The sequence below is a fragment of the Atractosteus spatula genome, chromosome 4 (genome assembly GCF_055471065.1).
Source record: "Atractosteus spatula isolate fAtrSpa1 chromosome 4, fAtrSpa1.hap1, whole genome shotgun sequence".
In the NCBI taxonomy this organism is placed as follows: Eukaryota; Metazoa; Chordata; class Actinopteri; order Semionotiformes; family Lepisosteidae; genus Atractosteus; species Atractosteus spatula.
The window spans coordinates 63,710,390-63,732,693 of record NC_142709.1 but is presented as its reverse complement, the minus strand read 5'-3'; the positions used below and the strand labels follow the sequence as shown (position 1 = coordinate 63,732,693).

The 22,304-nt window shown below is 41.8% G+C and overlaps 1 protein-coding gene across 2 annotated transcripts in view; it reads right to left on the bottom strand.

Moving 5' to 3' along the window:
• ryk (receptor like tyrosine kinase) overlaps nucleotides 1-22,304 on the bottom strand; it is a 69,781-nt gene extending 47,477 nt beyond the window's left edge. For both annotated transcript variants that reach the window (XM_088913968.1, XM_088913969.1), the window contains exon 1: nucleotides 21,629-22,304. In XM_088913968.1, coding sequence (XP_088770094.1) covers nucleotides 21,629-21,857 — 229 coding nt within the window. In that variant the 5' untranslated portion in view covers nucleotides 21,858-22,304. The remainder of the gene's footprint in view (nucleotides 1-21,628) is intronic.

Sequence of the window (22,304 nt, the reverse complement as noted above, 5' to 3'; positions counted from 1 at the left end):
GAATACAAGGATGTTAACAATTTATCACTTATGTTTACTCAACACCCCTGAATCTAGCTGCCTTGGCACTCAGTTTTCAAAAGGTCTTGAATCTTGAATGCTTATGTAGCCAGAGAAACCGTTTTTACCCCTTTACATAAAAAAATATTCTGATGAAACTTCATACAAAGTGTAGATGTCTCCTCTTTTTTTAAGCCTCCTTACATTTTCAAAGACAGGGATTTAAACTTAAACAATAATGCCTCCCCTTGTACATCCTGACCTCAGTTTTGCTGTGGATACAGCTGTTCAGAGACAGAAGCATGAGTTCCCTTTCCATATGTGAAAAAAACCCTGAGTTCTCACTACACAAAACTGTTATTTTGTGAATTCAAAGCAAACATTATCAAGCCCGTTTGATTCATTTGACAGTAGCACGCTCCCTGGAGAGGCTGAGAATTTGGATGAAACACAACTGAAGGTTACGCATCTTGCTTGGCCGATCACCATCAAACTGGCCCGTCCTCAAGGACAGACTGCTCTATCAACGGGGGAAAATCTCTCTCCCCTTTCCAGCTCACTGCAGCAACAATTTTAAAGTTTTATTTTTACTGTAACTAGCTAAACTTGCTAGTTACGGGTTATGTTATGAGTTTCGAAGGCAGTTGTTAACCGACCACATTCTGCGTGCAATGGTTTAAGATCCTTTCTTTTGTGTCTGGTTACACATTTGTCCTAAGAACAGCGAGCTTTAGTTCACTTCCATTAGCAGAAGCAATGAAATTGTAGCTAACCTGGAAGCTGTTAACCCCTCAAGTCCTTTACCTTTACCGCAGACTAATTCTGATGTTTTCCATATGTTTATAATACCACCAAGTGAGGTTTTGATAGTAAATGTATCACTGTGACAAATCCAGGTTCCACACCCAGGTTTATAACCTCCTGGCTCCCAGCTAGTGCCACTGGAAGCAAATCCTAATTTGTCCATACTGTAGTTTTAAACTGCATTACAGCTCATTTAAGACTGAATCAAACCACAGGCGGTGGCAGTTTCGCCTCACCAGAGTACCCATAAACAGCGACTGAAAACATGACAAAGGTGACTTCCAAAATATGCCCCAAAAAACAAAATGCTGCGATATCAGAACATATTGCTTCTTTTATCTCAGCAACATCCCAAAAAAAATCTATATTTGGGGAAAAAGACCTGGAGCTCCCCCACACAGGCCTTTGTTGCCTAAATGTGGCATAAATAACTAAAATTCAAATTTCAGCAGGGGATAATGACAAGTTGGGAAACTTGAAATAAAAAATGTTTCAAAACCAATTTTAATATTGGTCCCTAAAGTTCTTAAAGAATACTAAGATTTTAGAAGCCTTATCCCATACAAGGTAAGGTATAGGGCTCAAATTCAAATACATTTTGTCAGTTACCCCTGCCAAAAGTGAATTAAGAGTTCCTGAAGTTCTTTCAGGAAAACTAATTGAGTTGAATACTCATACACTAGCAATGGTATTTTCTACGCTGAGCCCACGGTGATATTTCTGGTAAAAATTACATTCTCCGTTTAGGTTGACCTCTGCCAAGTCACAGGCCGGAGGGGAAACCTTTTGATAAAATAATGACAAACATTTCTGAACTCAGAGGGGCCCAAAAAAAGCCTAGCTGGATTTTTTTTTTTTTAGGAAACTGAGAGACTGTCAGGCATCAAAATACCCTTGTTCAGGTTAGGCTGGTGTGGAATGACCCGTACCCGAAACAAGTGAGTGACACACAATAACAGCCTTCTCTCTCGCAAGCATGAACTACAGCTTTTATCTCGGCATTAAGTGGAGACTGTTTATTTAAGCCACGCTGTTCCCCAGCCTTGTACCTGTTGATTTTCCTGTACTTCCACAAGCACACAGCCTTTACAGCATCGGTATAAAATCCGAAGGCAAGTCCCATCATGCCGGGGAAGAGGAGGCTACTAAGCAACTCCTGCTTGGATAAAAGAGTTAACTTATGGAGGGGCGGAAGAAAGCTTTTCCGAACACAACTTGACAAGGACCGTGATGTGGAGCAGCTGGAATACCTACTGCCTTTGAGATTCTGAAAAGGATTATAACTATACTCTCCTAGAGGCACACTTGAGCAGTGCTGTTAAAACCACTGTCAAAGAAACAATTTTCTACACGAATACTGGCTCGCGGCAACTTAACGGTCAGAAACATTAAAACTGAGAAATCCGAACAGCAGCCACTAGCTTTCTCATTATTTTGATCCACCTTCATGTTTATTGCAGATAAAGCTTTTAAATTTAGGCTGTTTTGAATATGCCTCTAGCCAATTCTGTCTGGAGTCCACCTATAAACGTCTTTGATTTTCTGTGCTGCAGATTAAGCAAAGCAGCCATTTTTTTTCTCACATGTAAAATCAATACACTTCCAAACGGTGATCAGGATGAACTAACAAAATGCACGCAAACAGGTCTCTGCTTCCCTGTAATTTTTTGGCTCAGGTCTGTTTCTTCTGCAAATAGAGATAATCATCGCTGACTACTGTACAAAAAAAAATCAGTTTTTCCTATGTCCCATATCTGGGGCAAAATACAGACCCAAAATGAAATGAGAAATGTAAAGTTTTATTTTTCAGTCACTTTGGTGTAATACCCTCTTTATTATACTTCGAACACAGAGCAAAACTGGCCAAGAATAAGAAACTAAAGATAAAAAGCCTTCTAAACAAATCATTAGACCTTGATGTTTAAACTTCCCAGGTTATAAAGAATTAGTTATTAACTTCATGTCCACTGGTTTATGTACTGAACCTTCAAGATTAACATTAAAAGGCACAACTGTATAAACTTCAAATTAAACCTGCTTTGCCTTTGACTTATTTTCATTAATACTGTAGCCAAAAAATACAAAACATCCATGGGGGGAAATGTCAAAAAGTCCAGATGGCAAAATAATAAAACTTACAGCAATGCAACAGCCACAGATTATGAATTTTATGTGCATCTAAAGACTACTTTTACATACAATGTATTTCGCTACCGCACTAGGCAAGTATACCAGATAAACCTTGAACATAATTGGAATTAAAGTTGTTTATTGTTAGTTGTTAAATTGTTTAACTTCAGGACTTCAATTTAAATTTAAGTTGAATGTTTTCAGAATGGGATTATAACTCTTGGCTTTCCATCTTTATTTGAGATGTTATGCATTTAGGTCTCATTCTACACAGTTCAACTTTCAAAAATGGTTACAGCTGTGTTACTATAGCTTAATAAAGGAGAAGTTCTATTTTTACCACACGGAGCCAGCACAAGTCACTGCTTTCACTAGCATCCTGGTTATGGAAAGATCACTTTAGAAAATGCCTTTCAGGACAAACTGCTCTAAGGAAGTGGTGGTAGTGGTTTGAATTAGGCAGTCAGGCAAGAGGAAAGCATAAGCTCTGAGTAAATTGACAATATCTGCAGGCTAAAGGCAACTCACTTCTGTTTCATTTACTGTTCTCTTTGCCCCTTCCACAGCTTACTGACCCATGCAAGACAGCCCTTATTACAGCCCTGGGCTCCCCATAGAGCAGGGATCTGCCCTTGAGTGGTACTTGTAGTCAAGGCCCCTGCACTGGAGACCTCTAAAATGGCTTTTCACTGCTGCCCCGGAGGTGTACTTTTCTCCACCAGCCTGAATTTCACAGGACTTCCTTCATTTACTGAAAAGCACACAAACCCAGCCCTCTCCTTGCTTGCAGGATTTGCCTCAGTTCTGCTCCTTCGGCAAACACTGACCAGGGCTGACAGAAGCATGAATAATTCAGTTTACAATCCTGTACAAGCCCTGCCCCCTGCCCTTGATTGGCCAAATTTGCAATCATGATTTTTTTTTATTTTTCCCTACTTGCAACAAAGGTGCTATCTCATAAGCACTTTAAAGAATACATATGAGTAATGTACACACCTGCCTAAGGCAGCAGCCTAAACAGCTTTTAGCCTGATTCATCAGATCTCAGAAGCTAACAAAGGCCAGGACCTGGTCACTACTGGCATGAGAGATCTCTTAAGAAACACTAGGCTCCTGCTGCAAGTGGCGCTGGCAGACCAATAGGTAGCTCTTTTACAAACCAAACCCCCCAGTGACACTGTGCTGCAGGATGTGTCATCCTTTGAGCGAGTTAGACCAAGACCAAGGTCTGGAGTACTTGACCATTAAAGATCCCACAGCACAAGTCAGGCACTAACCACAGTGTGCAGACCTAATTTCACTCTGGGTTTATACTATCTGGCCTCGTTTAAGTTCCCCCTTAATACAGATGGGTAATGTTTCATCCTCTTACTTCTCTACCTGAGCTGCTGCACATCATTCAGGTGGGGGATGCACTGCAGTGGCGCAAGACCCGTGTGCCCTCCTATACATATAAAGAGCCATGCGATCCTTTGGGACAAACAAAAAGCATTATGGGCAGCAGGAAGAGTAGCATTACATGTTCCATTGAGGCGGAACACCAGGTTCACAGGTTCTTTACACACTGAACTTACACCAGCGAAAAAGGGGTGCTGTAGGACCAAGTGGTACAAATGAAAAGGCAGATTCATGGCGAAGACACGGCTACATCCCCACAAGGCGTGATTTATACTATCACCCTGCAGCCACAGTGTCATAGCAACGAAAGATAAGAGGAGTCTTGCCAAGCAATGGTAGTACTCCCTAAACTTTTCAAAGCAACATTCCGGCCACTTGCTAATGAGCTCCGAGATAGTTTCCAAATGTGGGAAAAGATATGTCAAGACTCAAGGTCACCAGTAAGAAAGGCAATTCTTTGTTCAAGAGCCCGCGTGCGCCAGAGAGCAAGACAAGGCGAGACAGCAACGTCCTAACTCCTCACAAACATCTGGAGATTGTACCTCACTCCTTCTCTTAATGGACTCTTAAGCAATCTGTACATGTTGTCTGAGGGAGTACAAATAGACTCTATTAATCTGGAACCGCTGAAGGAAAAAAAAAACATGACAGTGCATGAAATCACAAAAAGACTGATCCCTCTACCAAGCTGAATAACTTGGAAAGGGCAAGGAGCTTGATTCCATCTCAACATGCCATCTTTGAAGTGAGCTGAAGACAATGAAACTGAACAGAAAAAAAAATATTCTTGACTTTTGCTAAAATGCGAGAGTCGACTGAACAGTTGTATGGAGAACAGGGTAAAACATTAGGCTTGAGGGGAACTTCGAAACCACTGTGGAATGCATTTGATATAAAGGGCTGCTTTGTAGACAGAACAAAAAATGAAACCATAATTAAAATAACAAAATAATACATGTTGGGCAGGAACACAGCAGCCAGAAACTTTAAAATAACAGAGAAAGTAATGCATGAATAAATAATTGTAAGTCGTCAGGGTTACGTGCCAGGAATGCTAATCGGATCAAAGTTAATCTAATTGGCAGTTTTAACACGGAGGGTAGATTTCTTTTTACTCCTCAACCTTTTCGCTGTGCTGTCCTTTTGCTCAGGCTCTTCGTAAGGCAGTCACGCTGGGGTCCAGGATCCGTGCAAGGCGTGGGTGAAGCAATACCTGGCCTTTCAAACACACCTGAGGGGCTGTTGTGCATATCAGTGTGACAGGACAGTAGCATCTCTTTAAAGAGGCAGCTTGGGTTGCACACAGTACTTGCACAGATAAAGAAAAATCTAGCAACAAGCGTGTACTTTAAATTCTCCAACCATTGTTCATATACTGATGTTTAATCAGTATTTAATTAATAATAATAATTGCATATACTTATATAGTGCTTTTCTGGACACTCCACTCAAAGTGCTTTACAGGTAATGGGGACTCCCCTCCACCACCACCAGTGTGCAGCCCCACCTGGATGATGCGACAGCAGCCATAGTGCGCCAGAACGCTCACCACACATCAGCTATCAGTGGGGAGGAGAGCAGAGTAATGAAGCCAATTCATTTGTATTTCATTGCCATCTTCTGACTACCAACTCTAGCCATTTAACAGTTCTATTTTCCTTTGGGCCTGATTAACACTTACCTAAAACATCTCTGTACTCTGTCAGCAAAGAAAATGTGAGCACAGATTTATTCAGCTTTTGTATTAGTGTGGAGTCACCTAATAAACATAATAAAAACTTTACCCCTGTGCCTTTAAACTCCAGTTGTGTAACTCTAATTAGCCAATTAGCCACGAATAGCAAGACTGCACCTGCTGTAACTTCTTTATTGATTGCAGCCTTGTGCATCCTGTGCACTATTCCTACAAATACAATATCGCATATAATTCAAATAAGCATGACCCCTGATTTAAAACAAACCTGGTAAGTTGTCCAAAGCCACAGCCCAGGCATTCAGAGCACAGTCTGCACTCCAAATAAGCACCTTTACTGCTTAAACAAAAGTCTGCATCATGTATAAGTCAATACCACTGCAAAACTTCTGGGTGTTGTGAAATCTAAACGACTTTGTTCACAGGAGAGGGGATAAGTTACAGCAGTGCGCCCTGTATGGGCATTTGAAAACTCGATATACATACCAGACTTATTAGAACATCCCAGTTTGTATCAAACACACCATTTCTGTCATAAAACCTCCAATTGAAATGGAAAAAAAAGGAAAAGCAGAACCTCAGGCGAAGCCCTTCTAACACAAATAATTATTCCCATCCACTCCCAGAGGACAAAGCGCAGAAAAGCAAGACTAACTCCTGTGCCCTGTCCAGAGTCTGTCATCTCCCTGCTGGCACCTCCGCCCACCTCCCTGTACCACTGACACCCAACAAAGAGAGCGGGCGCACTGGGCACCACACCAACAGTCACACAAGTCTTAGTCTCTGTTCTCTCATGTTTCTGCGCTCACAAAACCAATCAAACCCACATTACAGACCACAGAACCCTGCAGCTTCAGTACATAGCAACATGCAAGCACGCAAGCACCTCAGCCTGAGCCTCTTTTCTCACCTCACGCACACTTGAAACAGTGAGGGAATGATCATCGCCTTTTATCTATAAAACGGTCTGGACAGCAAAAACAGACGTTGCATGCTGGGAAATGCGGACGGGAGAGGTGGGGTAAACTAACTGAAGAGATAAACAGCCTGCCTGGGAGTATTACGTCAAGAGAAGGAAAAGTGCTGGAGCTGTCAAGCTTGCTCCGCAGAGGGTGGTAAAAGAGATGACAGCCATACTTTATCTGCGGCAGTTAAAGGGAATGCCAAGGGGAGGAGCGTTTCATAGGAATAAAAAAATTTTCACCACAGCAGACGAGGATTATCTGCCAACATCTCACACTGGAAGTCTGAGGCACCACACTCCCAAGTGCGGTTCAGAGCCGCTGTGCAGCTAACGCTAACACTGCTCCACTCGGCTGCGACAACATGCACGGCTTGTCCCTGTGCCCCTGGCCCCACAGCTCCTCTCCCAAACCTGGTGCTGTTTCCACCGGGCCTGCAGAACACAGGACTTTTCATCCTTCCCTCTGGCACACAGAAACTGGTTTTGAAGCCTCTCCGTTACAACTTGGAACAGAAAGCAGGTCATAGGAGGCTACAGGACCTGGCACTGCTCATTCTGTCATTCAAAGCGTTTGCTCAAAGTATTCACTGATTAGCTCAATTTGTGAAGGATCCAATAGATCTAGCTTTTACAATAAAGCTACACAGCCCGGGTTCTCAACTGCATTTAAGGTCCCAGTTCTGAATTTAATACAACTCTCGCAGCCTGTGTGGATCAGGACACCTAAACATTGACTATAACTGATACCGAAATAAAACTGATGCAGCAAAAAGATGCCAAGCACTCTATTTAGTTTTTAGGTCTGTTAAACTGTATTGTTAAAACCATTTCTTAACAAGCATGGCAGACTGGCCACAACGTCAAGATGAAGTGCTGTTCCCAGACCATCAGCGGGGGGCTTGTGATGGTCTGGCGACTGCCTAGCCTCTGAAACTCACAATCAGGGCATCGGGGTGCGCACTCTCGCATGCATTTCAGCAGGTGGCCAGAACCAAGTGGGGAGGCTGCACAGCCGTTGCTTATTAGTAGACGTGCCTTTAGAAAGAGACTGTGGGGAAAAGCAGTCAGTCTGTTTCATTCAAAAAATAAAATGTAGTCAGGATGAAGGACTTGAGAGGTAGCCAAGTCTGTTTGAGGACGTGCAAGAGGAAGAGTCGGATTAAACACTCGGAAGGCAGCCAAGTGTGAATCAGGGACTTACAAGGTATAGAGACAATCTGTACTGACCCCAGACTTGGTGACTGACAGGTTGCCTGTGCTAAGTAAGCACCTTAATGGGTAGAAACCAAGTTAGCTCCAAAGTAGAGACTGGAATAGGGAAGTCAACAAGCCTTGAACACAATCTCTCGGAAGGCGCTTTATTGTATATGTTGCTCTGAAACATTGGTGGTGAAGCCAGGAAAGCCATGAGAATACAGAGAAGGCTTCAGTGGCTCTATACAGTAGGATAAACCAGAGAGTTCACTCAGCAGAAGAAAGTCAAATCGACTGACCAGCTGCTGTAATAGAAAATAACAGGATTATCAGGCATGTAATTTCACAGTGGGAACTGTAACAGCTATAATAGATTAGGAAGGACCATTTGCTGACCACAGAACATAAGCTGTAAGGTAACTTAGTGGGGGGGAAAAAGGATCAGGATACTAGACGTAGCCACACAATCATACCATTACATGTAGCTATGCAGCATTTTCCAGACCATGCTACGTTTCACTGGGGAACCTCCACACAAGGCAGTCTCCATACTGACAAAGAATGGCCTGTCATCTGTAAACCTTATGATCATCTGCACCAGCAATTAAATCCATACGGGGCTGTGTAAGGCTTCCTCAAGACAGGGACACTCAAGGCCTGAGAAAACTAACCCCACAGCACGTGACCTAAAAAAAAAATCCCTTCGGGGTCCCTGGCCCAGGCAAGAGAAAAAGAACAATAACAGAACAGACTTGAATGAAGCTGACAAAAAAAAAACCTGCCACTGCATTTTTAAGATTGCACTGCTGTTGAAGAAACGCTGAGGTTGGCCACAAAGCCAATTACGAGGCTCTCTGCAAGAGGAAGATGAAAGCTCCTGCAGCCTTCTGCCGAGCTCTTTAAAAGGCTTTGCATCTCAGATCCGCATTCACTCGGAGACTCGCTGTTTCTGCACTCTACAGCTCGGGGCTTGTTGGAACAAAGCATGTACTTTACTTTCAGAGCCCTTTTCTGCATTTCCCCATATATAGGCAAAGGATCATCCTGTACAAACTCTGACAATTATTTAAGCTGGCTTCGTCTTACAATTCCACCAAAATCAGCACTCACATATCGGCTTTATTCCAACGTATCGTTTCAGCTCAATCACGGCATAACAACATCAAAACCGAACAGGATTATTTCATGAAAATCAATGTGGCCATTTACTGTGCATTACATTTCCAAACGAATCTGAACTTCACCGTGTTGTGTCCTGGCTGTGGGGGAAAAGAATGTCACGCTGAGGTGTTTGGGGTCAGTGCTTCCACTAATTAGTGAATCTGACACTTCCCATAGTAATGCTGAAAGTGAATGTTTCGTTACAAATGATGTAGCTTTTAACCCAACACAAAAGGAAAGAGAAAAAAAAGTTGTCCAGTACCTTAAGTAGAAACTGGAAGATATATTAATGTTAAGCTACGCTATGCTACACTGTAAAAAGAAAGAGTCAAGCTACTGAAAGGGTATCAGAAACCCTGCTATGAATACATAACTTTTAATTGAACACACTTTGTACATTTTATTGTAAGTTGTTGATGTTCTATAAATGATCTTCAAGAAAGTCAATAAGATGGCAAACTGATCAAGGAATATACATCACCCTGGTAACTGAACCGCCGCAGAGCAGGTGTAGAGTACAACACTTGTTTAGGTGTTTGGCATTTCTGTATGCCACTGAAATACACAAACGTTATTTAAGTGACATTTTTTAAAGCCTGCAGTACACAATGCCCAATTACAAAATAAAAACACTTAAGTCCCGTAGTTTCACATAAAAAACCGTCCCACAAACAATCATGAAGCAACTTGGCAAGCCTATGGTACTGGCTAAACAACTCTTAACTTCTCACATACCATATGTATTGCAATCAAACCTAACTAGATAAACATGCCTCTTATAAGCACAACTCATTTGCAGCTACCAATGCAAAAACAAAACCTAAAGGTTGTCCTATCCTTAGCGCAAACTTAATTTTCAAGGAAAGGAGGAAAAAAAAAACCTTAACTGGGAAACTAAGAAAAAACACAGGCTGCGCTTTGCTACAGTTTAACAAAATTCAAACTGGCAAAAAAGGCAGCTCGTCTCCTGCCCCACGGTTTGAGAGTTACAAGAGCAGAAACCGAGGCAGATAAAGATCTGCGAAAGGAATCACAGTCCCAGGGCAAGCCCCAGAGAACCCAAAAGGAAATGGCTTGAGGATGCTGAAAAAGCCTTAGTGGAGAGAATGGAAGGGGCTCTCCCTTGAGGGCAGGGTATAGCTATCTTCACCCCCAGCCTCAAAACACAGGCTCCAGCCTGGGTCTTCCACACCGCTTTCCGAGAAAGACGATAGCTGGTGCCTCCAGCAGCAGCGACAGTGAACAGCCAGAGCTTGAAATCCTGACAGGAGCATTTGCAGTTATTGCAAAACATTAATCTAAGCATGGGGGGGGAGGTGTAGGGATTCACGTGGGAAGGCCTATGTCAGCTAGCCATGCAAAGAATCCCTCAGAAACCCAGATAAAGCACTTAGAGTTCAAGTACTTAAATTTCTTACAAAAATCATTCATAAAAAAAAAAACTACAAACCCAAGCTGCAGGCGCTAGCACTAATAAAATCTACTAAATATCCCTCTTCAAAATGAGATTTCAATTTCTGAAGATACTGCCAGCAGTTTTTTAATGAACCATGTAATAATACCACATTAAATGCTTCCGGAAACAAAAGCTGCACAAAAAGACACGAGGGCAGGTACAGAGCAGCACACACAGTGGCAATAACCTGCTGTAGGAATCTCTGCATCTTTGGCGTCACAGTGTTTATAACAAAGATAGTCTTCCCTATGCTAATTAATTCTATTAATAAATGAGAAAATCATGCGAGGAGAGATTATGGAAACAGACAAGCTCATAAAGGGAATTCCAGTTACAGGAGAAGAAGATGATGAAATTACAATCCCCGAACGCATAGTGGTAACATACTCTACACCATTAATGCGGGATACGATAGAAATTCTTTGATCATTTTTATTCAATTTCAGCTTGTTCAAAACAACAAAACATATCCACCTGTTGGAAACTCATCACTCACAAGCTCTACCAAACAACCCCTAAAAGGACATCCACACCCCCCATACCCCTTTCCATGCGTATCTCTGATCTAATCAAGATACAGCTCCATGTATAAAAAACAATTCTCCAGATAGCTCAGGATTAAATGGTGTACAGGAAGAGAAATCTAAGGCAACCAACACAGCAGCACCACTTTCTTAGTCAAGGAGAAAACCAGCCCTTCTGTCACTGCGAGAGGCCAAGATCACATGAGTTAGAAATGATTATTCTTGCATACAATAACGGACAAAGAAAAAGAAACCAGTGTACAAAACCTGGAAATTTTTTTTATTCGTTAAAGACATTTCCCAATTCATCACTCTCTGACATCAGAACAGATATTGGACTTTTTTTGTTCTCCGAGAAGAGGAGGCTGCCACATTCTAACACTAGTAAATCCACAAACCTTGTCTTTTTGTTACAAATGACACATACTGTGATGACAACACCGACTTCTTTGTTGCAAACAGAAAGCAGCTGGTTTTGTAGGAGAATTTAGCTCAGTCCAGGACAAAATGTCAAGACCACGTCTGATGTCAAAGAGCAATAACACCTTGAGTGAATAAAGAATGCACCCTAGCTTCTAAGCAAGAAGGAAGAAACAACTGATAGAAAGACAATCCTTTTTTATTAAGTGTGTGTTTCTCTCCTGTTTAGGAGCAGGTTGCTGTTGTAGGTGGGGATGGGTGAAGAGTAGAAAGGGTTGTTTTGCTCTCATTTCTGATTGCTGTTTTTTGCTCAGTTCTAAAAATAAAAAATACGGAAAACAAAATTAAAATTGTTATCCTTGCTCTGAAACAGGGCACCACCATTCCCAGCAACAAGAAGAGGAAACTCGTACCCCCAGAACACTAAGGAAGAGAGATGGCACAGCAGTACAAAATAAAAATAAAAAGACGAGGCAGACGACAAAAAGCCAAATATGAACTCAGGCAGCTGGAATGCCAACTGAAAGTTACCATCCTGGCATTCCAGTCAAGTAGATGATCCAATAACTCACCGTATTTTGCAGACGTACTGTTGTAAGCCCAGTGCTAAAAATAATCATTCTTTTTTACTATTTTAACTAACAGAAACACTTCTTGCATACTGTGCAAAGCAGTTTAACCTCAAAGCATTTTTTTAAGATTGTCATCTAAATAACTGTGCATCCCCTAGAGGGGCTGGCAGAGGTCTGGTGCGTTAAATGCCAAGCGCGAGCATTTAACAAATCTGCCAGCCTCCCCCTGGCGTGGACTGATTCAATATTATCAGTAGTCATGCTTGGACAGGGAAAAAAATGTAAACTGCTGCACAGTGCTGTTTATTCACCTGAAACTGGAGTAAAAGCTGTGTTAATGTGATGTTAATACTCACGAGTCAGGTAGCACGACAACACAATACTGGAACTAACTTATTTATCGACCACAAATAATGGATCCCAAAGAGGGTGGAGTATTAATAAGAAGTAAAGCTACACTTACTTTTTAGAAATGTTTTATAAGCAGCACGCTGTGAACAGCACGATGGTTAACTGGTTTCTTTCTTTTAAATTAAAGTTAACATTTTCTGTTGAAAAACTGGCGTCCCATCCGGACTGCATCTTACTTTGTGCCCGTTGTTTGCCAGGATAGTTGTGACACCTCCTGCAACCGTGTACTGGATTAAGGGCTAGAAAATCCATCCATCCATTTTCTATGTCACTTCAATTTGTATCATTTGTGGCTATTTTGTGCAAAATTCCTCCTATGCTGAAACCTAACAATTAGCTCTACTTTAAAAGACAGGGGGGAAATATACTGAAACACTTTGGTAATAGTTATCTTGATATTGCATTTTTGACCTGCGTAAATTCAAAAAACATTTTCATGCTTTCAAGTATTAGCAGGCAATTTACATGTATTTTGTAGTCATGAAAGAATGTAAGCAGGTACCGCACATCACTAAATAGTCATTTTAACCCACAGAGGTCTTTCATGTAATAAAATCAACAGCAATACCAAAAAGCACAAATGGCAGTTTGACTTCTTCAGTCATCGACAGGTTCCCCTGCCATAAATCACAGTTCCTTGTTCCAAACATTAAAGCACATAAAAGGCATTTTATTATATTGCCCAAGGTCATATTTTTTGACATGGGCAAAAACATTTCCTGCCAGGAAAATTTAATGAGGATTCCCCGTAGGAATGAAGAAATTTAGTATAATGTTGTTTTTTGGAAGGAGACAAGATCCTTTTGAAGAGTTCCTGTGTTCTCAAACCAAGTGCCCTTATTTCATTCCTCCTGCTTCCAGTTATATTACTAGTGTCATTACATACTGTGACATTATTCAAAATGTATCAAACATTCATCCAGCTTGATTAAATGGTTTCCAATTCCACTAAATAGTGCTTACCCACCAAACAATTTCATAGTGAAAAGTTATTTTTACAGGACTTATTAATCCTTTAAATGCTACAATTAACATAATGTTTACATTCGTTAACTGCAGTAGTTCTGTAACTTGCATACTGTTTCTGAACAATAACCTTATTTTTGTCCTCACTTTGTATAAAAGCAGCGGGTAAATAACTTTAATGAAATTATGGAAAATATTGATTCGAGATTTAATAGCATCTAAATTACACTAGCCACTAACTCAGCAAAAAAACAAACATTTAGTTTCAGTATTATATTTCAAAAGGACAACTAAAACAATGTTTTTACAATGTTGTATGTGCCCTACAACAGATTGGCAACCCCTCCACAGTGTACCCTGCCTTGCACCTGTTGCTGCCAGGATAGGCTCCAGCTCCCCCATTACCCCGTTATATTGGATAAAGTCTCTAGAAAAGGGATGGATAGCTGTTCTTTAGGTCATAAAATACACTGCACAGTCAGAAAAAAACATGTTTCATTTCCATCAATTATCCCTGGTGCTTTTGTGCAGAATCATCATAATCAATATAAAATACTTTATCTTTGGCTCCTAAACTAATGCTGAATTACTGAGTGCAAATCAGGTGACAATTTAGAAAAGCTGTAATATTATAAAAAGTCCTCACACTCACATAGCATGTTTCATCCCAAAGGACCTCAAAGTGCTTTGCATATCGGAGAATCTATTCCTGTACCACAGACGTGCAGTTTCTGCATGTTATAATCACCAGTAGCCCCAAAACAAAACGGATCAAGCAGCAAACTGAATTATTATTTTACCAGCTGAATTAAAGGGGGGCATGAGGGAGGTCAGACAGCACAGGCCCAGAGTGGAATTAAGCCAGGACACCAGGGTTGAAGCTGCTGTTCTTCAATGACCTCTTACAGCATGGCACCCCCTTTCACCCTAATGGAGCACAGGTCTGCAAATTTTGGCACTGCCTTCCTGTCCTCTAGCGACAACAGCATCCCGGTTTTCAATGGAGATCTCCTAGCCCGGTACTGCCCAGGTCCAGCCTTGCTATGGATCCAAGATCTGACCAGATCAGGTGACAAGCTGACCACGTCACTAAAGCTCAAACTAACTTTAGACCTAACTCTTAAGGTATTTCTATCTTGGATAATTTAGCAGAACACATTCATATGAACTCAAACTTGATAAAAACTACTACTTGGTTATCACTACTACAAAGAGATGCTTTTTTACAGGAGATTTGATAACAACATGAAAAGCTGTTACACTGAAACACATGTGCATTAGGCAATGAGATCTAGCCCTGTCCATCACATACTTTGTTTGCATCTTCTGTTCACCTATTATCAAAAACCCTGGTCAAGTTTGATTCCACTGCAAACACACACAGGGACAATTTAGAGACACCAATTAACCTCTAATCCGGAAGACAGGTGAAAACGAGCACTCAGGGAAACCAAAGTGAAAACACACAGAGAACAGGCAGGTCCACACAGAAGATACTCAAGTCCAGGAATTAATCAGGTCCCACCAAGAACTGTGAGACAGCAGCACTGCCATGCCACTCTGACTCACAGCTTGCATCCAACCTCCCCACAACAACACACTTGGAACTGCTATCCATGGAATGCGCTCTGTAAAGACTGCTCCTTTTCATGCGATACTCCAGGTGTCTAAACTCCAAGAGGTTAGAGTAGATTCTACAGTCCAGACTTTGACTTCAGTGTAAGAAAATTTAAGATGTGGACAGATCAAGCAACATGATTAATAGTAGTCTTACAAATGGCTCACTTAAAAACTCACATTACAATTACCAACAAAAATTCTTTGAGATGTAAAGAGAAACCACCAATTTACAATACTCACCCAAGGTCAACAGTAAGATAATTAAACACTTTGCAAACAACTTTCAAATCCCTGCTCAAAAAAAGCTATGTTAGAACACCTGCCCTTTGAAAAAAAAAAAGAACCAAGAGCAGGAATACATTTTGGCAACAGTGCTTGTGTTACCCTGCTTTCTTTAATCAAGCATCATCTGTCAAACTTCAGCAAATAATTTACAATATAAGATCTCTCACATGCCATGTTGATACAATAGACAATGATATTCTAGCCAACTTTTTGCCTATCTCCAGTTCAGCGCATCTTAATGAGCCATTAAAGTCACTGCCCAGAAATAAAATGTCAAGAGCAATTTCAATCATCCCACTACTTGAAGAGTACTATAGATTGAATGTGAATTGCTGGCATAGACAGACTAGAATCTGGTAGAGCTCAAAAAATTCTAAAAGGCCTGATGGACTGGGGAGGAAAAGCAACCTTATGGTGACTCACTCCATTGCATGCCAGCTCATACTTCACTCATAGTCAAGCAGAGATCACTGAAATTAAACACCACTACAGTCGTGGAGTTTTCAACTGTTCAGTGTCCTCTGACTGAGCTATCTTGCACATTATCAGTCCGCTTTAATGAAGCCTGATCATATGAATGGATTTTACTGTAAAAATGTTTAAAAACATTCACAGTCACACTTGGGCTTTTTCCACACGTGGTGCTGTTCTTTTGGAGCTCAGTGTGGACAGTAAAAGTCAGACTGCAAATGAAACATACTAAGCCCACCTTGAATATGGTCTCGGTCCAATTTCGCAAACGAACTGGGTACGGCTCTCTTTATAAATGGGACCGTGAACTGAAAGGAAAGGAACTGCATGATTACAGCACCGTCAGGAAGACTTCCTCCTGGACCCACAGCAAGCACAGGACACCACAATGTCCAGAGGACCAATGGGGACGGGGACAGAGGACGTGTTTTTAGAAAGAGGGTCTGACAGAACAATTCAGAAGGAGTGCGATATAAGTGTTTAAAAAAACAGAAGTATTCTTTTTCTTAGCGGTTTAAGCACAAGTGGTTTAGTCGAAGCAAAACACTATGCTCCAAAATACACTTCAAATCAAAAGACACACAAAGGTAAAATTATGCAACAGTGCTTGATGCTTCTCTATGTTTTCAGCAGTTTTTTCATCACATGACCTATCTTTAAGCTTACCTTTGGCCAGTTCTTTTTCCCCCACTTCTCTTTCCCACAAACCTAAAAAACATATATTTAGCAAACAAAATGCCCTCCTTCTTGCATCACATTGGAGCTGCAGAGTGCTTTGCTTCATCTGTCCCTCAAGCACAGAGTACGAGTGGCACTGAACGATCCCTAATCCCACAGCCATCCAGCGGCCCGGGCCTACAGCTTCCCCAATTCAAACGTCCTTTAACTGTTCTTGCATCTTTATTTTCACCAGTGGTTTTCATGAGAGATCTAGGCAGATAGTTTCTACTGATCTACTGAAGTGAGCACAAGTGAAAAGTGTGATAGCAAAGAGAGTTGATAATAAAAAAACACCTTAGATCTAGAGGACAATGAGTACTTTTCAAGGAGTAAATCAGAGATCTAGGGATGCCCGTGAATAACTGCTAAAGGGGAAGGTCGTGAGAACATAAAACCTAAAACTAAAAAGAGCCCAGCAAATTTACCACACACCCCCGCCTACGTTATGATGCATTACCTAATATTGCAAACTAACAATGTAAACATCTGGTCTAAAAGGAAATAACTTCACTGTGAACACAGGAAAACTGGATCCGATTAAATCTGGGAAGTAAACCCAAAAAACTCTAGTTCGCTTCCAAATGAACACAGCACAGGTGGACCCAGCGTGAACAACCGAACATGTTCATCTGAAGTGAGCCCGGCATGGATACACCCTTCAAACATACTGCAGGCCAACTACAGAAACATACATCATAAAAAAGGGTTTTTACAGCCGTCACCAGAGAGGTAACATTCTGATTAGGTGCTTATTAGGTTCATAGAAAAAAAAAAAGAGCTGGTATCAACACACAGAAAAGTGAAAGGTGAAAAAAACCCGATAATTAATGAAACAAACAGCTATTAGAGACCAAGGTATATCTTTGGAATTTCCGCTGCGAGAGATTAATCTGCTGGCGAGGCCCTCCCTGCCGAACCCAACCTGACAGTAACAAGAGCAGGCCAGAGCTAAAACCTCAACTGTCAGCTAAGCTCACAGTACTAAATTACAGGCAGGGTCAAGGCGTCACAGCAATCATGGCAAGATAAACTGTAAAGTAAATGTTTTAGATAATTCACTCCTCGGCTTAGCTCTTTTATTTTTCTAACCCGACCTGTCTTTGCGGCACACATGGGTCTGCAGAAGGAATGCTCGCAGGCAAGCGGCTCTAGTATACAGTACTGCTGGAAAGCAGGGCCCTTAAAACAGGCTCCCTTCGGTGACGATGGGTCTATTAGCACAGTAATCAAAACTTCATGACATCACTCCACATATGAGCTTGACCATGTTTTTTTTCCCCACTAGCAATAAAGAAACAATACACATCAATGAAATAAACACAAAGGATTGCTAAATCTAAACCAGAGACTCAAAGGATCTCCATTCATACAAATACCAAATAACGTGGTTTTCATTGTACACTGTATTGCTGCCAGGGTATATTTCTGACCATTTCAACTTCTTTTTTTGTGCTATACTCTGTGTATAATTCAATCTGGAAATGTATTCCCCTGTCGTTATTAATTAAGGTACCTATACAGGCAGCCTGGAGGCATAGGTTTTGTTTTCCTAGTATAGCAATGACTACACTTTTTCTCAGTTATTCAGAATCATGGGTTGCACATGTAAATCAGTACAGGCCACTCCTGTCTTACAATTTTTATTTTACTGTTAATTCCCAATCACAAACAGCAGAGATTCAGACACTGGAAGTGTTTGATTAAGTTACTTGGTAACGATCACTGATATAGAGGGAAAAGGACACCTAAGAAGACCCCAAACAATGCACAACACAAAGTTTTTAAGATTCAAGACTCAAACTGACTTTCTTTTAATTACACTGTGGCAAAACATAACACTAATTGGGCACAGGGAGCATGTATCATTCTCAGTAACACCAAAGTAATATTAAAACTTCACTGAATTACGAGGAGCTGGAAGGAGTATATCCACTGTAGTCAGCTTAGATATTCTACACTTCAACAGCTGAACTAGAAAACATTTCGTGGTACTACCAGCACTGGAGAGATCTTCACCTCTTTAGAGCTGGGACTTCCAAACTGAGCCCAGCTCCACAAGGGCTGTCGGTTCTTAATGACCCCAATCACATCAGTATTGGCTTATTTTAATCGATTCAACAACTCATTCCTGGCCTTCAGGTGCTCGTGGCAAGAAACGTAGAGAACCCATTGTTACACCAGCTATCCAGGACCAGGACTGGGCCTACCTGCTTCAGGGTGTCTAGAAATGGTAGGGGTACCAGTGCTTTTGCTACAATTGTGGACGCAATTTTCAGACACTAGACTTCTGAACACCTGAACAGCAGTGGGCTCTTCTGTTGTTTGGTCTGCACTCCAAATCTCAGCAGCACCAAAACACCACAGTGGTTCTGTGGACCGCGTCTCATCGGCACTTGGATTAAACATGAATGACATGCAGAACCCTGAGGCATCAGGACATTGTTCTGTCCAGGATCGTATCTGGGCATCCTGCACACAGCCTAAAACCCCACCATCAGCAGAAAATAACTGCTGACCAGACCTCTGGCTTTTAAAACTATCCCAAGTAAATACAATTCACTGTTGATCACTCATTTTCTGTGACTTTCTTTAATCGCCACAGCAAAAGGACATCACACTAAACTTGCCCAATGAAAAATAAGGAGATTTATTAAAGTCAGTCAATATATTTTAATCCTGTATTTGGAACTAGTCCATTGTATTCTGGTTGGTCGATGTACTGTAATTTAAAGCTGAGATTTTAGATAACGATTCTTGGCTGTAGACACACATGTATTTATAAAATCCCCAGTGGTAGTTAATTTGGCTTTCAGATCTGGTAGCAAGATATTTTCATCTGTGTTCAGATGGGTCACTGTCCCCAGTTCATGTGCTTCTTATTAAAGTGACAAGTTGTGCCTATGTGAAGCACAGCTAAAATAAATGTTACAAACAGATTTTGTTTTGACATGACAGAGTGGACTGACATGTTTTCTATTTCAAAATGCTCTGAGTTAACCTAAGATAAATATCTGATTAAATTTAGTCTGGAACAAAATCCCTTCCTCTTTTCCTTTCCAAATTCAAGGACACATGATACAGCACAAACATCAATAAACAAAAAAGAACTTACAAAACAAAACTTTAAATATGTTTGTGAAGAGGAAGAAGTCCTACACTCTCAACAGGATAAAAAAAACATTTTCATTCAGAGCCCTTCCAATACTTATAACTGAAGGATGTAAATCTAAAATATGGAATTTGTGGCCAAATTAATAACATAATCTAAACCAGCCTTTGTGCAAAAACTAAAACTGCATTATACCAGAATAAAAGAAGTAGCATACGAAAGGTATGTTTGTGAACAACAGGTAGAAAATCTTTTACCAATGACAATGAGAACATATGACTCAGGTGTTTAAAATAATGAACACAACCATTCCTTCACACTCAACACAAAATAGGCCTAGAGGGCACAAATATGAGTTATGGGCCAGAAGATTAAAAAAACTTCAGGCGCTTAGACAAGCCAGGGAGGTTAATGGCCGCTGTCATGATGAAATCATGAGGCTTCTACCTCTACTGACACCACGCAAAGACCCGTTCAAAATCGATTAAATACTGCTTTCTTTGTAAAAACGTAATGTAACTGATTAAGAGCTGTCAACCCCGAAACACGACTCAATAAAATATACATATACTTCTTGTGTATGGGCTGCTGGCGCCACCCACTCATCACAGTGCAATGTTTTTTTTTCTTTTCTTCCTTGTTGACTATTGAGCGGAGCTAAAAGAAACCTTCACCGTACTTCAAAGTGTGAAAAGCATCTCAACTCATTTAAAAACAAAACAGCGGGTCGGGGCAGGTTACCTGCTAATAACCTTGTTAGACCAGAAACGCTCCCACCTGCGTTCCAGACCCATTTAAAAACCACACGTGTGCTCCAGGAATCCCAACACAACACCCCCCAAATCTTCATGAACCAGTATTTAATGCCTCGACAAACTGCGCCCCAGCACGTCCGGATAAAGCACCGTGTTGTGTAAACCACTTTGAATGAAACCTGCCTCGGCGAAAACAAATGCGCCTTTACACGGGACAAGTTGACGCGTCCGAGTAGGTGCATTTCAAACTTCTCGCACCATCGCAAGGTCGCGACATCTCCCGCGTTTCGGTCGTGACAACGGATCGGTTCTCCCTGCCCATTGCGCTGGGCTGAAGCTTTCGTACGTCACCAGATTTTGCCTTAAAAAAAAAAGGCAACCTTCCCAGTCTGAGAGACCGCCAGGTTTAGACCACAAGTGGCAGGGGATGTGTTTACTATTTCTACGCGAGGCTTGGAGCAAGTAACACAAACAGCGTAACTAACGCTAGACGTGAAACACTCCACATTGCATCCTGTTAATGACTACCCCTTCCAAAACTGCAAGGCTTTTCTTTATTTTTTTTTTGGGAGGGGGGGAGAATCATGCTTCAAATTTTCTAAATACCTGCTAATATTTTCCACATACGGACGTTTAGCCACCAGAATGGGTCCAAGTCGCTTATTTCCCGACTTACTCGCACAGCCTTAAAAGCAGGCTACACACACAGTACCCATAAAATTACAAGCCAAGGGAAAAAAAAAGAAAAAGAAAAGCAAGACCTGTTCAACTCGGGGTTAAAAGCATGCGGAGCGACCGAGAAGTAGCACCATCCGAGCGATCCGAAGTTGGTGCTTCTGTACGACCTCGCTTCCAAAAAAAAAAATCAAAACAACACAGTGCCAGCCTGACTTCTCTATCACCCCCCCCCCCACACACACACACACACCACCACCACCTCGATATTAGCCCTGTCCCCTTTCCGCTCCGGCTCACCTAGCAGCTTCTTCACCTCCTCTTCGCTCATGTAGACGTTGACACTGGGGCGATTGTTGCTGCTGCTCCCGGGAGCGCTGGGGTTGGCGAGGCACACGGCCGCCGCCTCCAGCAGGAGCAGGACGAGGAAGCCCTCTCGCCTCCAGCGGAACAGCTCCGACTCCGGCCAGCCCCGGGACCCTGACCCGCCGCCGCCGCCGCCGCCGATCGCCTCCGCCAGCAACAACATCGCCCACAACAGCAACAGCAACAACAACAACAACAAACAAAAACAAAAAAAAACCAAAAAAAACAGCGATCTCTTGAGAGGGGGGGGCGATGCAATTCCGCCCTGATCTCTAGCGTCTTGGATCTGAGTTTTTTCTACTCTTGATCTCCTCCTCCGAAGCGAAAGTTTGCTCCTAAAAGAAGCATACTGCTTGATGGCTCACCCCCGTCCCCCTCTCTCTCTCTCTGCTCTCCACTCCACTCCTCTCCCGGTTTTTCTCTTGCGAAGTTAACCTAGCCCCCCGCTAAACGTGCGGGGGAGAACGGGATTGTAGTATAAAAACGCAATCCCGACTTTCCTTTCCCGTTTATGGGTATTACTTCAACGTTGCACATACATTCCTAAAGCTTCGCCTCCATGTAACCGCACAGCATTTTCCTTTCATCGTCTCTTCTTTTTTTTTCCTCT